The sequence below is a fragment of the Trichomycterus rosablanca genome, chromosome 15 (genome assembly GCF_030014385.1).
Source record: "Trichomycterus rosablanca isolate fTriRos1 chromosome 15, fTriRos1.hap1, whole genome shotgun sequence".
Lineage (NCBI taxonomy): Eukaryota > Metazoa > Chordata > Actinopteri > Siluriformes > Trichomycteridae > Trichomycterus > Trichomycterus rosablanca.
The window spans coordinates 27,364,316-27,382,037 of record NC_086002.1 but is presented as its reverse complement, the minus strand read 5'-3'; the positions used below and the strand labels follow the sequence as shown (position 1 = coordinate 27,382,037).

General features: G+C 37.5%; 2 protein-coding genes across 2 annotated transcripts in view; both read left to right on the top strand.

The window, feature by feature from the left end:
• LOC134328699 (NACHT, LRR and PYD domains-containing protein 3-like) overlaps positions 1 to 17,722 on the top strand; it is a 105,786-nt gene that overhangs the window by 72,615 nt on the left and 15,449 nt on the right. The window lies entirely within an intron of this gene.
• LOC134328765 (butyrophilin-like protein 2) lies at positions 858 to 16,550 on the top strand. The gene is made up of 8 exons (XM_063009981.1): positions 858 to 903; positions 3,081 to 3,431; positions 4,068 to 4,343; positions 5,922 to 6,023; positions 6,376 to 6,408; positions 8,914 to 8,946; positions 9,649 to 9,847; positions 16,313 to 16,550. Exons 1-8 carry the CDS (start codon positions 873 to 875, stop codon positions 16,488 to 16,490), a joined length of 1,203 nt encoding a protein of 400 aa, XP_062866051.1. The 5' UTR covers positions 858 to 872; the 3' UTR covers positions 16,491 to 16,550.

Here is a 17,722-nt window from a genome sequence, read left to right as displayed (position 1 = left end):
AAAGGCCGACAGTCTCGGTAACGGAGTTGTTTTTCTATCTCCCCTCCCAGCCCTCGATTCTCTACTGCTATATATGACATAGTATAAGCGCAAACACATTTGACATTAGATTAATTTTATGTCAATTGTATTTAGACCAGCACTGTACTTTTTGCTGTGCAAAATCAAAACACATTAATAATAAGGTTTAACTGTATGGAGCAAATATTTTACACATATATTAAACTATTTTAGTTGTAAGACTATGTGTGCAGGAATGTTTGGAGGAAATCATTTTGCTTTATCGCTCCAGACTAAAATATTAAAAGTCTTAAATGTTTTTCTTTTGTTAATATGATCTCCCTGTTAAACCGTTTATAAATACATTTATTATTTGGTATGTTGTTTACTGTTTATACTGTTTGGTATTAAATTAGCTGTATCCCTCTGCTAGCTGCTGTTCTTTAGAGTATTGATAACAATACAAATGAAATCTTATTAAATATTTTTTTATTAAAGGTTAACCTGCTGACGCTGACCACAAACTGTTAAGCAGCTGAAGTCTTGTATCAAGCAAGAATAAATAAACATTTAGTGTCAACAATTAGTGTCTTCAGTTCTCAGACAATTAAAAAGTCACATTAACAGGAAAGCTGATGGAACACAGGGGGTAACATATCATTGTTGCTGGATTGAATCAGGGTAGCAATTGAACTGAACAAGAGTTTGTTGGAAATTAAACCAAGAGCACCTCTCTTAAGCAGAAAGAGTATTATTGCCTGTACAGATCACACCAAATGTAAATTCATACAAATTCAGTTCAAAAGGTCTGGATAAGTAAACTGATGTATTGTTTTATTTTTTTTATTTCAGAAATGAAGTGTGTTTGTTTTATGATTCTGTTCTTCCATCGTGCTTTCTCAGGTAAAGTAAGAATTAAAGCTGATGTGGGTTCCCCATTCAATCCACTGTGTAAAATATAGCAAATACAGAGAACATATAATTTAATAAACAAGAAATAACAAACAACAGATCCATGTTTTTATCACATCTTACACATAAGACATTAGTCTATACTACAGGGCAGAGCATTGAAGACAAATGCTCTACAGTCTTGACAAAAAAGGTTAGTGTGCCATTTACAAAAGAGGAGGAAAATAAGTTGTGGAATCGACATTTTCTGTGCTATGATTATCCTGTGTACATGAAAGTAATTGTGGGCTGATGCACTAAAAAGAATCAAACCCTTACAACAACATTAGTATAATGTTCAGCGCCAATCTGATCTCTGAGCTTTCCTAATATAGTCTGAAATAAGCTGTGGCGTGGGGGGTTGTAGTCTGTTTGGGACTACAGCAAGTCAATTTACCCTCCTGCCACAAGTGGGAGCAGATGAAGGTTATCACACCATTATATTAATAAGTAACCAATAACTGAATTAGAAGATGGGATATACTGGTGCTGGTCATAAAATTAGAATATCATGAAAAAGTTGATTTATTTCAGTAATTCCATTCAAAAAGTGAAACTTGTATATTATATTCATTCAATACACACAGACTGATATATTTCAAATGTTCTTTTAATGTTGATGATTATAAGTGACAACTAATGAAAACCCCAAATTCAGTATCTCAGAAAATTTGAATATTACTTAAGACCAATACAAAAAAAGGATTTTTAGAAATGTTGGCCAACTGAAAAGTATGAAGATGAAAAGTATGAGCATGTACAGCACTCAATACTTAGTTGGGGCTCCTTTTGCCTGGATTACTGCAGCAATGCGGCGTGGCATGGAGTCCATCAGTCTGTGGCACTGCTCAGGTGTTATGAGAGCCCAGGTTGCTCTGATAGTGGCCTTCAGCTCTTCTGAATTGTTGGGTCTGGCGTATCGCATCTTCCTCTTCACAATACCCCATAGATTTTCTATGGGGTTAAGGTCAGGCGAGTTTGCTGGCCAATTAAGAACGGGGATACCATGGTCCTTAAACCAGGTACTGGTAGCTTTGGCACTGTGTGCAGGTGCCAAGTCCTGTTGGAAAATGAAATCTGCATTTCCATAAAGTTGGTCAGCAGCAGGAAGCATGAAGTGCTCTAAAACTTCCTGGTAGACGGCTGCGTTGACCTTGGACCTCAGAAAACACAGTGGACCAACACCAGCAGATGACATGGCACTCCAAACCATCACTGACTGTGGAAACTTTACACTGGACCTCAAGCAAAGTGGATTCTGTTCCTCTCCTCTCTTCCTCCAGACTCTGGGACCTTGATTTCCAAAGGTAATGCAAAATTTACTTTCATCAGAGAACATAACTTTGGACCACTCAGCAGTCCTTTTTGTCTTTAGCCCAGGCGAGACGCTTCTGACGCTGTCTCTTGATCAAGAGTTGCTAGACACAAGGAATGCGACAGCTGAAACCCATGTCTTGCATACGTCTGTGCGTGGTGGTTCTTGAAGCACTGACTCCAGCTGCAGTCCACTCTTTGTGAATCTCACCCACATTTTTGAATGGGTTTTGTTTCACAATCCTCTCCAGAGTGCGGTTATACCTATTGCTTGTACACTCTTTTCTACCACATCTTTTCCTTCCCTTCGCCTCTCTATTAATGTGCTTGGACACAGAGCTCTGTGAACAGCCAGCCTCTTTAGCAATGACCTTTTGTGTCTTGCCCTCCTTGTGCAAGGTGTCAATGGTCGTCTTTTGGACAACTGTCAAGTCAGCAGTTTTCCCCATGATTGTGTAGCCTACAGAACTAGACTGAGAGACCATTTAAAGGCCTTTGCAGGTGTTTTGAGTTAATTAGCTGATTAGAGTGTGGCACCAGGTGTCTTCAATATTGTACCTTGTCACAATATTATAATCATTCGTTATAATCATCAACATTAAAAGAAATAAACATTTGAAATATATCAGTCTGTGTGTAATGAATGAATATAATATACACTTTCACAATTTCACTTTTTGAACGGAATTACTGAAATAAATCAACTTTTTCATGATATTCTAATTTTATGACCAGCACCAGTAAATCAAGCCACTGAGTGAACTGACTGTGATGAAAAGACGTTCATGTTTGTTTTATATTTTTTCTCTCTGCAGAAACTTTTCGGTTGGTTGGTCCAGATGTTCCTCTATATGCAGTTACTGGTTCTGATCTTGTTCTGCCTTGTTTCATTGAACCCAAAACCAGTGCAGTGGACATGAGAGTGGAGTGGTTCAGACCAGACACAAAAAACTTACTAGTACATCTTTATAAAGATCACACAGTAATTAATTCAGGGCAAATTCCATCTTACATAGGGAGAACAACTTTATCTGATAAGAAGCTGGAAAAAGGAGACGCCTCACTGCTGTTAGCTAATGTTCAAGTTTCTGATGAGGGGAAATACAAATGTTACATTGCTGCTGAAACCTGGTATGATGATTTCACTGTTCAAGTGAAAGTTGAAGGTATAGTAGCTGATTTATGACTAATATTGTTACATTTAAAAAAGTATTTGGACATGATCATAAGCTTGTTGAGCTTGTTGAACAGAGGTGTTACTAGGATATTATCCTGATGTGGGCATTTGAATTGTTTGGGTGGACAACATCAAAAATATTGCTTTTCCTAAATAGAATATGTAATCAAGGACATGGCTAAATTTTGAGGAGGGGCAAAAGGAATACAATTACAGCATTTATTTTTAGGGGAGTCCAGGGTGCGCAACACCACACCTGTGTTTACACCCCACTGTTGGACATCAAATGGTAACCAAAAACAACTGCTATTAAAATATTAAAGCCATTCTTCAGAGAAGGCTTCTCACAAGACATTAAGTTATCTTTGTGAGAACTGGTGCCTGTTCTGTCAAAAGAGTGTTTGGATCGCTGGGCACAGATGTTGGTCCAGAAAGCCTCAATTGCTGTTCCATTTTATTCCAAAGCTGGGGCTGAGAGGTCAGGGCTTTGTGCAGGCCACTGAAGTTATTTTAATGCATTAATTAAAAAAAATTAGAAGGGGTGTCCCAATACTTTTGTCCATATCGTGTATTTGTGTTTATGAAAGAGGAAATACTGATACTTGATGTGTAACTTGATCTACAGCTGTTGGAACAGAGCCACTGATAACTCTGGAGAGCTTTGATCATTCAGGAGGATTCAGTCTAATGTGTGAATCTAAAAACTGGAGGCCTGAGCCAGAGGTTCTGTGGCTGGGTGATGAGGGAATCAACCTGAGTGGTGGAGTAACAGAAACACACAGAGACGGAGAATTCTTTAGTGTTCAACGACGTATCACTGTACTCAACGGTGATGCAGGCAAGTTCTACTGCAGAGTCCAACAGAGACATCACATGAAGGAGACCGAGTTCATCATCTCTAGTAAGTAATGATTGAACTGTAGGAGCCTGTGAACTTTGCTGTAAGAATTTTATGTCTTTAAAAAATGACAACAGTACATAGTGTCATTAAAATTGTCCTTGTCCTGATTTCTTGTGTTTAGACATCTCTGTCACTGTCACTTATTTAACCAATTAAACACATTAAAATATTACCTAGATTTGGTTACATTAGTACAATGCCATTTTTTTGATTCTGGGACTCTAAGAACCACAGTGTCAAACATGATGGTGGACGTGTGTGTGAACAGTTAACAGCTGAAGGGCAAACTTTTTGACCGAAGGGCCACACTGGGTTTAAAAATTTTACAGAAGAGCCGGGCGATCGACTTTTACAAAGGTTGGGGTCAGTAGTGTTTGAAGTGTGCAAACTAGTGAAAGTGCAAAGTATTAAAGAAAAAAGGTTAAACAATGAAGGCTTTAAAGTAGGGCTGTGCGATATGACTAAAAAACTAACATCTCTTAAAGTACAATGGCAGGCCACTGCCCGTATTTTACCTTATATTGTTTATGTTCTCTTAAAAACACAAAATACTGTAGTTCTGATACATTCTGACAAATCTACAGTGTTTATGTTTTGTGATGCATTTGCATTTTAACATTAAACAAACCAGCAGAATCTCACAATCACATTTATGCTGTCGGTTTTACTTCAAATAAATGAGCATAAAAAATCACAATATTTGATGAAGCTTTGCTATCACTGCAAAATGAAAGCACACAGTAAACAGCAGAACTGCGACCCAGATCAATCACACAGCAGCAGAAAATCATCTGCATACCTGATCCGTGTTTTAATCCATCAAGGATACAATCCACTTTTTTTTTTCTTGGCAACCATCTTGAATGTCTCCAGAATATGTAAGATTCATACCCAATTGTACCCATTGATTGTTTATTCTCTCGGCTTTCGCGGTAAAAAGCTGATTCGTTCACTAAGCTGTCACTTATCCAACAACAAATGAACAGAGAGATTGAAATTCCACCCAGTAGCTGAATTCGGAAGTTCTGATTGGTTTATAGAACTGTTTATCAAGGCATGACCTCAGAATCTCTTTAACAAATGAACCGTTTCATTAAGTTGTATGAGCACGACACCATAATGAAATGAAAGAGTGAACAAAACGAATGAATCTTTACCGTAGATAAGAGCTCATCTCCCTGATTCAATTCCAATGATTAATCCATTTGAAAGGAGTCATCTCTGACTCGTTGACTCAGTGATTTAGTTAGCAAGTGGAGCCAATCATTATGTGGCCAACGGGCCGTAGTTTGCCAACCACTGGTCTAGAACTTACCATTAATAAAAAAAAACTGTGAATTCTTTTCATCAATCCCTGATTTGCAGATAAAGTGCAATGGAATCATGGATTATATTTAGTTAAATTTTTTTTTAATATATAATAATATATTATTAAAAGCAGTTTTTATGTTAAAAGTTTTGTTTTCTTGAAATAAATTTCCTCCAATTAAAAGTTTGATTTCTTCATGTTTTACCAGGGGTGCCAATAATTTTGGAGCTGACTGTATTTATATTTTATTTCTTTCTTTTGTGTTTCAGATCAGATTTTCTCAGCATGGAAAACTGCTGTCATCATTGTTTCAGTTGGAAGTTTGATCATGATCATAGGAATTGGGTTTGTAGTTTTCATGAGTTGGAAAGGTGAGAATTATCCTGAAATTGTAAATTTAAATGTTGTTTAATGCTGTTCATGTTCGAAAACTTCTTTACTTCAGCCAGCAGGGCACATTCACATGAGACGCAGCAAAACTACCACTATGTCTGTCTTGTTGTTTCCTATGGAGTGTGGCGGTGCTGTGCACCAAAACGCTGTGTAACGCCAAAATGCTTCTCATGTGAATGCACCATAAATGCATGTAAAGGTTTATGGAGTTTTTAAAGGAAAAAGATCCATAATGTTCTGCCTAATCACATTGTTACAGTTTAATTAAAAAAATGTAATTTTTTTTTTACATGAAAATGTTTTATTGTTTTTTTTTTCTTATTATTTTAGTTAAAAGATGGAGAAAGGAGTACGCTGAGAAAGGTGAATTTAGAACATTTGTTTTATAATGTCAGCTCATTTTACTTTTACGTCAGATTGTAACAAAACATTCAAAACAAAGACAACAGGTTAGAGAAAACAGAATGAGAAATCAGAAGCAAACAAATGAAACCTAGAAAAATTATTATTAATATATGTTAACAATATGGAATATATATACAATCCCAAATCAGAAAAAGTTGGGACAGCATCAGCACAGGGATTAACCTGAGATATTTTATGTTTTTTTTCATGTTCAATTTCATTAATTAATGAACATATATTCCTGCATTACAGTCCTGCAACAACACATTCTAAATAAAGTTCAGTTTGGCTTGTTTGGTCACAAATCTCTGTATCAGGATAAAAAGCAGGCCGGTCTAGTGCACTGTTACTGGGAGGTTTTCTATTAAAATAAAGCTGAAGTAGCTGTGAAACAAATACCATGACATCACTGGTTTGTTTCTTCTGGTTTTTCTTGGAAATAATAAAAATGTATATAGTGATTTTCCCAAATGCAAGGACATTTATCCTAGTTGGAACATACCAATGAATATTTAAAAAATCTTTTTATGGAAAAAATAATTTTTAAAAAGCCCTGGCTTTACAAAACATTCCCCCTTTTTAAAAATCATTAATCTTAATGGTTCCCTTTCATTTTTGCTCCAAAATGCTTCTGGGAAAATGTTCTTTGTACAGATGACATATACAGTGCCCATCAAATTTGATTTAAACTTGTGGTCACTAAGAAAATGCTGTAAGATCCTTTTCAACATCTAATCGTGTATTTTAATAACAAGATGAGATTAGAGGAGCAGGTTGTAGAGATGACCTATGATATACAGTAGTGTTCAAAAAATAGCAGTGATTTTAAAAAAGTTAATAAAGCACAAAATCATTATAATAACTTTTATTTCCATAAATGCAAATCCACTGAAAATACTACACTTTCAATTCTAAATCAAAACATTAACAAAATTTAGCCAGTTGTGTTAATCATTTACAGAAATGTAAGAAAAATGAATATTAGGCTGTTCAAAAAAATAGCAGTGCCAGCATTTTTCTTTAAAAACTGAAAAAAATGTTTGAGGTTTCACTTTACTTTAGTGGCATAACAATTGTTTCCGAGATCTGTGTTGCATGGAGTCGACCGACTTCAGGCACCTCTGAACAGGTATTCCTGTCCAGGATGATCAGACTACATTCCACAGTTCTTCTGTATTTTTGAGTTTTGCCTCAAAAAAACACGTTCAGCCCAAGTTCTCTATGGGATTGAAGTCGGGATTGTTCTGGCCACTCTATTACCTCAATCTTGTTTTTCTGTTACCAAGATTTTTTGGGTCATTGTCATGTTGAAACACCCATTTAAAGGATATTTCTTCTTCCACATAGGGCAACATGATTTCCTGAAGTATTCTGATATATTTAGACTGATCCATGATCCCTTGTATGTGATAAATAGGCGTAACACCATGGTATGAAAAGCATCCCCATATCATCATTTTGTACCACCGTGTTTTACTGTCTTCACAGTGTACTTTGGCTTGAATTCAGTGCTCGGGGGTCGTCTGACAATTTTGCTTTCACCAGTCCACAAAATGTTGAGCCATTTCTCTTTGGACCAGTCAATGTGTTTTTTTAAACCCATTCAGGACACGTCTTTTTCTTAACAACGGGACTTTGCAAGTAGTTCTTGCTGGTAAATTGCCTTCACTTAATCATCTTCTGTACTCACGGGTAAATTCAGATGTTCCTTGATTTTTCTGGAGGTGATCATTGGCTGAGTATTTGCCATTCTGGCTATTCTTCGATCCTTTCGAACAGCAGTTCCACGCTTCCTTCCGCGTCTTTCAGGTTTTGGTTGTCACTTTAAGGCATTTGAGATCATTTTAGCTTTTTTGCTGCACTTCTCTGTATGTTTGTTTCCCTCTACAATCAACTTTTTAATTAAAGTATGCTGTTCATCAGAACAATGTCTGGAACAACCCATTTTACCCAGTATTTCAGAAGGAAATGTGCTATGACCAACCTGTGCAACATTTGCCACCCTCCTACCTTAAATAAGGGCCAAAATTGACACCCGTTTCTCTGCAGAATGAATGACTTCACCAACTGAACTCCTCACTGCTATTATTTTGAACAAGCCCCTTTTAATCAATGCTTCGATTACTCAGAATGAGTAGCATGCATGTGTTAATTGTTGGGTTTGTTTTGTTTTCATTACTCTACTACACTTTCAAGTAAAGTTTTTGCTATGTAGAAATATCACTTCTACTAAAAACAGTGATTTATCAGGTTAATGGTGTTGAACTGCTATTTTTTTGAACACCACTGTACATAGTCTGCTTACTGATAGTCTCCTTAAGAAAATCTTTGTTTTATGTCAGGATTTTATGTTGGAAGAAGCATAAAGTTCTGCTTAATCTCATTATTACAATTTAATGTAACAATCCTTGTGTCTTCTTGTTTTACATGTAAATGTTTTCACTGTTTTTTTCCTCTTTTTAGTTACACGGTGGAGAGAGAAAGATGCTAAGAAAGGTAGTTAATGCTTGTGAACCTGATACATGATATTTTTACATCAGATTAGAACAGAGAATAACATAAAATATAATTACTGTTTATCTAGACATCAGAGTTAAAAACAGCATTTATACATCTGTTTCACTCTTCTCCAGCTGCTTCAACATGTACTTTCCATTTTGTTCTTTTGTTCCATTTTGTTTTCCTACAATCTTTTGTTTTTGGCTTTTTGGTCACTGCACTACTGCAGAGGTGAAATAACTGGATATAAAACTGTCTGCACTGTTCACACTACTGGGAGGATTTCTATTAAAATGAGGCTGAAGTAGCTGAAACCATGTGATACCATGACATCATTGCTTGTTTTTTTAATATAGCGCCTTTTCCAAGCTAAAGAACACTTTACAATGGTTGGAACATACAAACAAATATTTAAAAACACAAGCCTTTATAAGTACATAATTACTTTTTTTAATTCTTTAATTTTAAAACATTTTCAATTAAAGAATCATTGATCTTTTCCTTTATGTTGTTGCAAAATGTTTTTGGGAAAATGTTCTGTGTAAACAGTGCACATGGAGATGAACTTGTGATCTGTTATTAACTGAGTCAAAGCCCCAACCAACCACCACCTTTTTTTATACTGTGCTGGTTATTACATATTTGTGGAAAAACTTGCCACTAGTCCACTGACTAAAAAACCTGAATGATCTTTTTTAGTGCTTGAAGTCCAAACATCCCTAGAAAAGCCTGGTTATAATCGTCTACATGGAGTCGATTTTTCTCCTGTTCAGTGGGCAGCGGTGGTGGTTGCTTTATGTAACTCAGATAAGGAAGAGTTTACTCTGGAAGAATACATGTCATCAGATGAAGGGGTTCGAAGACTGCTGCCAGTGATTCAATCAACAAAAAAAGCTATGTGAGTATTTAAACAAAAATATTTTACTGACCACCAATGTGGTTTTGTTTTGACTCACATCAGTTTGCAGTGTTTAAATAATAGTTTTATTTATTCAAGAACAAATGTTGTTTAGCCCTGCCTGACCCTGTGTGAAAAATGTATTGCCCCCTTAGCTGCTAAATCAACCAGTTAACCCAGTGGTGGGCAAACTACGGGCCCGCTGGCCACATTAGGGCCTGTTAGGGTGTTTGATCCAGCCCGTTAAAAATTTACAAAATTCTTTGCTTGCTAACTGAATTGCTGAGTCAACAAGTCAGAGATGACTCTTTTCAAATGAATTTGTTTGTTTATTTGATTAGGATTTTAACATCATGTTTTTACACTTTGGCTATATTCATGACAGGAATGGTAGTTACTCATTACACAAGATTTTTCGGTTCACAAGGTTATATCAAACACAGTCTTTGACAATTTAGTATCTTCAATTCACCTCACTTGCATGTCTTTGGACTGTGGGAGGAAACCGGAGCTCCCGGAGAAAACCCATGCAGACACGGAGAGAACATGCAAACTCCACACAGAAAGGACCCAGACTGCCCCACCTGGGGTTCGAACCCAGGACCTTCTTGCTGTGAGGCGACAGTGCTACCCACTTAGCCACCGTGCCGCCCATTTTCAAATGAATTACTCATTGGAATCGAATCAGGGAGCTGAGCTCTTATCTACGGTAAAGATTCATTCGTTTTGTTCACTCTTTCATTTCATTATGCTGTCGTACTCATACAACTTAATGAAACGGTTCATTTGTTAATAATAATAATAATAATAATAATAATAATAATAACAATAAGTTATACTTATATAGCGCCTTTAACCATGCTCAAAGACACTTTACAACAAAAACAAGGACAAAAAATAAACTATGAAACTATGAAAAATGCTCAGGAAAAAGATGTGTTTTAAGCAATGATTTGAAATGCGTGAGGGAGGAAGCAAAGTGGAGAACAGGAGGAAGTTTGTTTTGGGAGAGGGAGGGATTTGTTCAAGAGATTCCGAGGTCATGCCTTGATAAACAGTTCTATAAACCAATCAGAGCTTCCAAAATTCAGATACTGAGCAGAATTTCAATCTCTTTGTTCATAAAACCGACAGCATAAATGTGATTGTGAGATTCTGCTGTTTTGTTTAATGTCAAAATGCAAATGCATCACAAAAAATAAACACTTCTAAAATAAACAATTCTGTCAGAATGTATCAGAACTACAGTATTTTGTGTTTTTAAGAGAACATAAACAATATAAGGTAAAATACAGGCAGTGACCTGCCATTGTACAGATATTAGTTTTTTAATCATATCGCACAGCCCTACTTAAAACCTGCTTTTTTTAACCTTTTTTTCTTTAATACCTTGCATTTCAGTTGATTTCACTAGTTTGCACACTCCAAACACTACTGACCCCGACCTTTGTTAAAGTCTATCGCCCGGCCCTTCTGTAAAATTTTACAACCCAGTGTGGCCCTTCAGCCAAAAAGTTTGCCCACCCCTGAGTTAACCAAATTTAATTGTCACTTGGGTTCAATTTCACTAACCACACCCAGACATGAAAATTAATTTGAGTTCTCACAGGTAAAAAAGTTTAAGTTTAAACTTTCAATTACAACTGAGTTATAAAACTATGAGAAACTTTGAGAAACAGAATTACAATGATTTTTTATGTTTATACATTTTACTGGAGGTAAAATTAAGCTACTGGTTTGTGATAAACTTATACATTATTGTGCAAAAATTAGACAAAATATTTTTATTAGATTTTGTAAGTGAGATTGAGTAAACACACCTTATACAGGGAACAAAGTTTGGCACATTTAATGCACAATTATTGTTTATTTATTTAATTTACCATATAAAAAAATTTCTAATATCACCCTCCTTTGAGACTTATTATTGCCTGACCGATTTATAGATCACACAGGATCGAATGATCCATCCTTTTTTAAGAATTACTAAAATGTTCCTCATTCTCATAGCAGAGAAAGATTAAATGTCTCCCCCTCTTGACTCAGAAAAAGTTAAAGATACAATTAGAAATAATGCTTTTTTTTTCAAAAGATCATGTAAACCTTTGGCATTAATATAAATAATAAGTAACTCTGAGTTATTCAAACTATTTTTGAAAAGTGGTTTGTCTTCTGTTCGAGCCTGAGTATATGTGGGTAAATGGGTCTTCATATGCTGTGTAAGGACCCTAAGGGCCCTAGGAGGGCTGTACACATGTAAAGAGGGCGTGGGCAGCGACGTGCTTTCCTTGGTGATTTGGATGAAAATCTCGAGTCTGTCAGCATCGAAAGACAAATTGGATGCATTTGCAAATTAAATGAACCATGAAGTCTAAAAGATAATTTCCAGTTTACAGAATGAGAGTTTAATGACAAAATATCTTACATCTTAACCACACTGGTCACCATCTTGAACGACCGTGAGGTTTTGTTGCTCATGCATTACTTTTATAATATTTAGTAGCACTGACACCTGGAGAAGCAGAAGTGAGAAACTCAGCAGTGTTATTTGGATAAATGATCATTTATTAACAGCATGGATAAGCTGAGTTGCTCGTGATTGGGTGGAACAACGACGATGCTGCAGCTTGTAGTGATAAATGTTTGTATTGTTGATGCTGCTTATTCTGCACAAAGATGTGCTGTACTGAGTTTTTTTCTGTTTACTTACAAATAAAATCCAGATATTTACATTTTACTGTACTTACGAATACAAATCCTTTATTGTCATTGCACATTGTACTTGTACACTGGAACAACGAAATTGGAATACAACCCCCCCCCCCCCAACCCCTCGGTGCAAGAAAAAAAAAAAAGCAAACTATAAAAGTACTCTATACAGATATAAATGTAAAAACAGCACTCAAACAAAACAAAAGCAGAACCTATTCAAATTTAAATTAGAAGTTGCACATGTCCCATTAAAGTTAAATGAAGTGATAATACCCATTGAATGACGCCTGTTGTGTCACATGTTTTTGTTTAACAAAGCTATTGCCCTGTTGTAAAAACTGTCTCTTAGTCTATTAGTCCTTGTTTTGATTTGCCTGTACCGTCTACCCAAGGACAGCAGTTCGAACATCCGGTACCCTGGGTGTGTACTTTGGGTGTGTCTTTTTTAATTTTGTGTGCCCTCCTGAGACTGCGGGTGCTGTAGAGCTCTTTTAGTGATGGGAGAGGGTGCCCAATGATTTTCTGGGCGGTGTTGATGACCCTCTCTATTGCCTTTGGGGTGTTCTGTTCTGTAAGAGCATCCAGGCAGTGGACCAGACCCAGGGCTTCAATTGCTGGTAATCCTAACAGTGCTTTTGCAAGTCCAGCAACAACATAAACGTCTTGGATGCAGTTACAACCTTTTGCTGTGGGGACCCCTTGAAAACACCCACACAGAGTCAATTTTGGATGTGCGACATGCTACAGCAAAGTGCCCTTCTTTGTGACACTTATGGCATTCAGCCTCTCTAGCTGGTCTTTCCATTTGTGCTTTTTTGCTACACCACATCTACCACAGTCTTTTTGGTAATGATACTGTTTACTTTTGTGGACACTTTTTTCATCATGCCTCAACTTTGGGTTTTGAAACTTCTTTTTGTTTCCCCCTTTTATCTGACAGCATCTATGTTAATGTCCTTAGCTGCTCCTGTATTATTGGGGCCATGCAGTACAGCTTGTTGTTTTTTCACAGTTTCATTTTGGAGGACTTTTTGTATTGCCTTGTTCAGAGTTAAATTAGGATATAGCTGCAGAAGTTCAGACAATCTGTGGTCGCTGATTCCCATAACAATTCTATCCCTTATTAGTTCTTCTTTTAGTATGCCAAAATTACAATGCTCTGCAAGCTTATGTACTGCTGTGATAAATGTCTCTGCACTTTCTCCCTCTTCTTGGCATCTGCGATTAAACTGGTCTCTCTTAAATATGACAGTGTGTCTACCCACACAGTGTTGCTGGAATGCTTGTATAACAATGTCATATTTCTCTTTATCTGACTCACTCAGTGGGAGCACCACTGGGATATCGTCTGCATCAACTCCCATCTCATAGAGTAGAGAGTTGACCTGGTTTTTGTTATGATGTGGGGAGAAAGGACCCAAGGATGCAGAGGGTTTTAAAAAAAAGGGTTTTATTTTACAAATAATAAACATAATATACAATAAAATAAAGAAATAACAAGAACAAAAACACTTCGGGAAATCCCGAAGGCAGCCGGTGACGCCAGGCTGAAAGAAACAAGGAAAAAACATAAAGGGGAAAAAAGGGGAAGCGCGAGGCGCGAACCCTGGTCGCTCACCTCCAGGCTGGGAGCTTAAGCATGCTGCCACAGCAACGCTGAAAGCAAAACCGCTCCCAGCACTGAAGAGGCGAAGCGACCGGGTTCGCGAGGTGGGAAACCTTGCGCTGTTGGCCGAAGAAGGGGGGTAACACCGCCGGTAGATAAATGGCACGGCGCTCTCCAGCAGCTTATGCTGGTCAGCGCCATGCCAGCTACCGGGTGTGATTTAATTGCGGGTTTAAACGACTAAATGAAACGGCGCTGTCACCAGCCACTGCACTGTCACCAGTGCTTTGCGCTGGGAGGGGGTCGCGTTCCTCTGGGCGCTCCTAATGAATCTCAAGGTGGCGGCGGCGACCAGGCGGCGGCGGCGGCGGCTCAACGGCGGCGGCACAATGGCGGCGGCGGTGGCGGCGGCTCGGCGGCGGCGACCTGGCGGCGGCCCAATAGCGGTGGCCCGGTGGCGGCGGCACGGCGGCGGCAGCGGCAGTACAGTGCGGTGGCACAACCTAGAATTAAAATAGACAAACATAAAAGGACACCGCAGTGCCAAACAAACTGAAAGAAAGAAAATGGCCAACAACAGCAGAAGGTGCGACGGCTACAGCTCTGCACCTTTCCCTTAAATAAGGGAAGGCACAAGGCACAGCTGCAGCCCGTTCGCCCTAACGAGCTGGCCAGGTTTTTAAATGAGCAGCTCGTTTCTGCTCTGTAAGGCCTGTGGTGTCAGAGAGAGATGGCACATTCCCCTGACGCCACAGAGCCTAACAGTTTTGTGCTCAGTCCCGATACTATATAAAAGCATTCGAACTGGCTAATCCATCTGGGCCACTCAGGTGAGGTTGGAGAAGTCGAAGGGCTCTGGAAGCGTTATCTGCACTGCTGCGACTGCCATTTCTTTAAATCTGTTGTGAAGTGTCCAGGAAAAACAGAACGTGCTGTCTGCATTTGTGAAGCTGCACTGCTCGCTCAAGTTTCGCGTGCTATCCTTGTCTAACTTTTGTTTTGGAGTGGTAGACTTGACAAAACGCACTTTTTTATTTTTGTAACACGAGGCGCTCAGGTGTTTCAGTAGTAAGGTACACTAGCCCACTTATGCTGAGATCTGAGAATGATAACATAAAGTGAATTGATCTGATTGATGTTTAATTATATAAATGTTTAATTCATGATTTCATTACACAAACACTAATAGTTAAAAGTACGAAACTGAGAAGGTGCAGAATTATAGTGCTGCAGGCTGATCTCGAAATATGTCTGAAATTAACATTAATTTAGTAAAGTAAATATAATGCTAACAGTTCCTGCACCACCTACTACCTTACACTCTGCTGATTATACTGAGTAGAAAATCTAATTTGAAATGATGAAAATCATCAACCACAGAGCTCTGGACTAAATAATGAAGTTCAGTAATAAAGAGAGAAATACATTAATACTAGCTACACTAGCCGACTTTTGCTGAGATCTGAGAATACTAGCATGGAGTGAATTGATCTGACTGATGTGTAATCATGTTTTCAGGAGAATAAATTTTACTCTAATGAAAACACTGTAATAATAATCAGATTGTTTTGACAGTTTCATGAATCAGACGTGGAATAAACAGAGCTCAGTTTACATAAACATGACGTGTAAATTACATGTTTAGACTCGTGCATTAGTTTTATACAGAATGTAGAATTTCACCTGAAAGCAGGAGCAGAAGTATTTGTACCTCTAACCCTGAATGTTAGTGACAGCAGTTTCTATGTAGAGCTTCCTGATAATAATTAGTTCCCAGTCGTGCAGAAATACAGCAGTGAGAGTGGAACGTTTACAGAGTAAAATAGTGAGTAATTATGGAATGTACATTTAGTTTAGATACTTCATACTGGTCAGGACCATGGTGGATCCAGTGTCACTCTCATCTATGTTTTAGGATGGAGATGAAGATCAATTTGTCATTTATAATCAGTGAGTAACATTGTGTTAATTCTCAGTAGCTACATGGCTATAGTTAGCGCTTCCACTATTTAGGACTGTGTAGAAATGTGAAGCTCCGCTCCTTTGAACATCAATACAGTAGAGCAGTCCTGTTATTATTTAATTCATTAATGCAACTGATCTTACTTTTATCTGCAATGTAGTCTGATCTGATTATTTCTCTCCAGGTTGTGGGATTGTAATCTAACAGAGGAAAGTTGTGAAGTTCTGTCCTCAGTTCTCAGTTTAAACTCCTCCAGTCTGACACATCTGTATCTGAGTTACAATAAACTGAAGGATTCAGGAGTGAAGCTGCTCTCTGCTGGACTGAAGAATCCACACTGTAAACTGGAGATACTTTGGTAAGATCTTCACTTTCACACTGTAGATACAGAAGATCTGTTTCAGTTTGAAGCATCATTTTAATAAAAGCTGAACTTTGGCAGATGGTTTGTTTGAGACTCTTTGGAGTATTCATACTTTATCACATCCTATCATGATTGTTTCTTTACTGTAGCTCACTAACTTACCTGAGATTAGATCCTAAACTAGCAGCACCTGAGTTTCTGGTGTTGAACCTGCTGTAGGAAATTATCATGAATGAGGAAAAATGTGATTCAGCTTTAAAAAAAAATCATAATTGTTATTTTAAATTCTCATTGTTCTTTTATACAGGAATAAAATGAATTTTGTGGATTAGCTCTTTAGTTAGCAACATTCACAGAGGTAACACTGACATTTTAGCAACAAGCCAGTAACAACCAGTTTATATTCATTACATTGATCAGTTACACAGCAGCATGAGAACCAGAAAACATCTACTGCTGGTTCAGGTCCTGAGACTGAGAGATTTTAACTAGAAATCATCAGTTCTTGTGGTTCAGTTAGCAACTTAGCTCTGTCTTAGTATTTTAGCTCTGACTTAGCATGTTAACTCTGAATAGCTGGCAGTTTAATGTTCTGAAATTAATTTGTGGAACTAAATCATGTTTTTCATGAACACAAAGTTTAATACATCCTGACTCACTGACTCAGTTACATTAACCAGTTCATCCTGGTCGGGGACGTAGTGGAGAAAAAGAGGCACAAGTTGGAAACACACCTTGGACAGATGCTGCTTTTAAATGCATGTCGGGCAGAAGGTTTCACTGTGATCAAACTGGTGTACCTGAATCGGTCGTGTTCATGTAGTTTGTGTGGGAAGATAAAAAAATATTGAGGCTGTCAAGCTTGTATATTTATTTTATTATTTGAATTAATTGTAGATGTTTAAAAGTGTTACAGTTAACATACAAATTGAACATTATTATTTGATATCCACCCTTAATGAATTGTTCAGCCATAATAGAATCAAAAACTTACATTACATCAAAACTCAATGTTCACATCACAATAACTACAAATGACGCAGTACTAGCTGCACTACTGTACCAAGCCATACCTCATTTGTTTAGCTCTCTTTTAGCAAGCTAAGCTAAGACTGTAAACAATAAAAACACCACTTTCCTGTCATGATTAATTAGTTAAGCACCATTAAATAAACTAGAACTGAAATCCCAGGTTTTTGGTTTTGAATGTGTAGATGTTTTAGTGTGATT

What these genes read in the sequence shown, in the direction of transcription:
- LOC134328765 (XM_063009981.1), top strand. Translation starts at nt 873, where the DNA reads ATGATTCTGTTCTTCCATCGTGCTTTCTCAG. An exon ending in CTTCCATCGTGCTTTCTCAG is followed by an intron (nt 904 to 3,080) that starts GTAAAGTAAGAA and finishes TTCTCTCTGCAG; the next exon opens with AAACTTTTCGGTTGGTTGGT. An exon ending in AGAGAAAGATGCTAAGAAAG is followed by an intron (nt 8,947 to 9,648) that starts GTAGTTAATGCT and finishes GATCTTTTTTAG; the next exon opens with TGCTTGAAGTCCAAACATCC.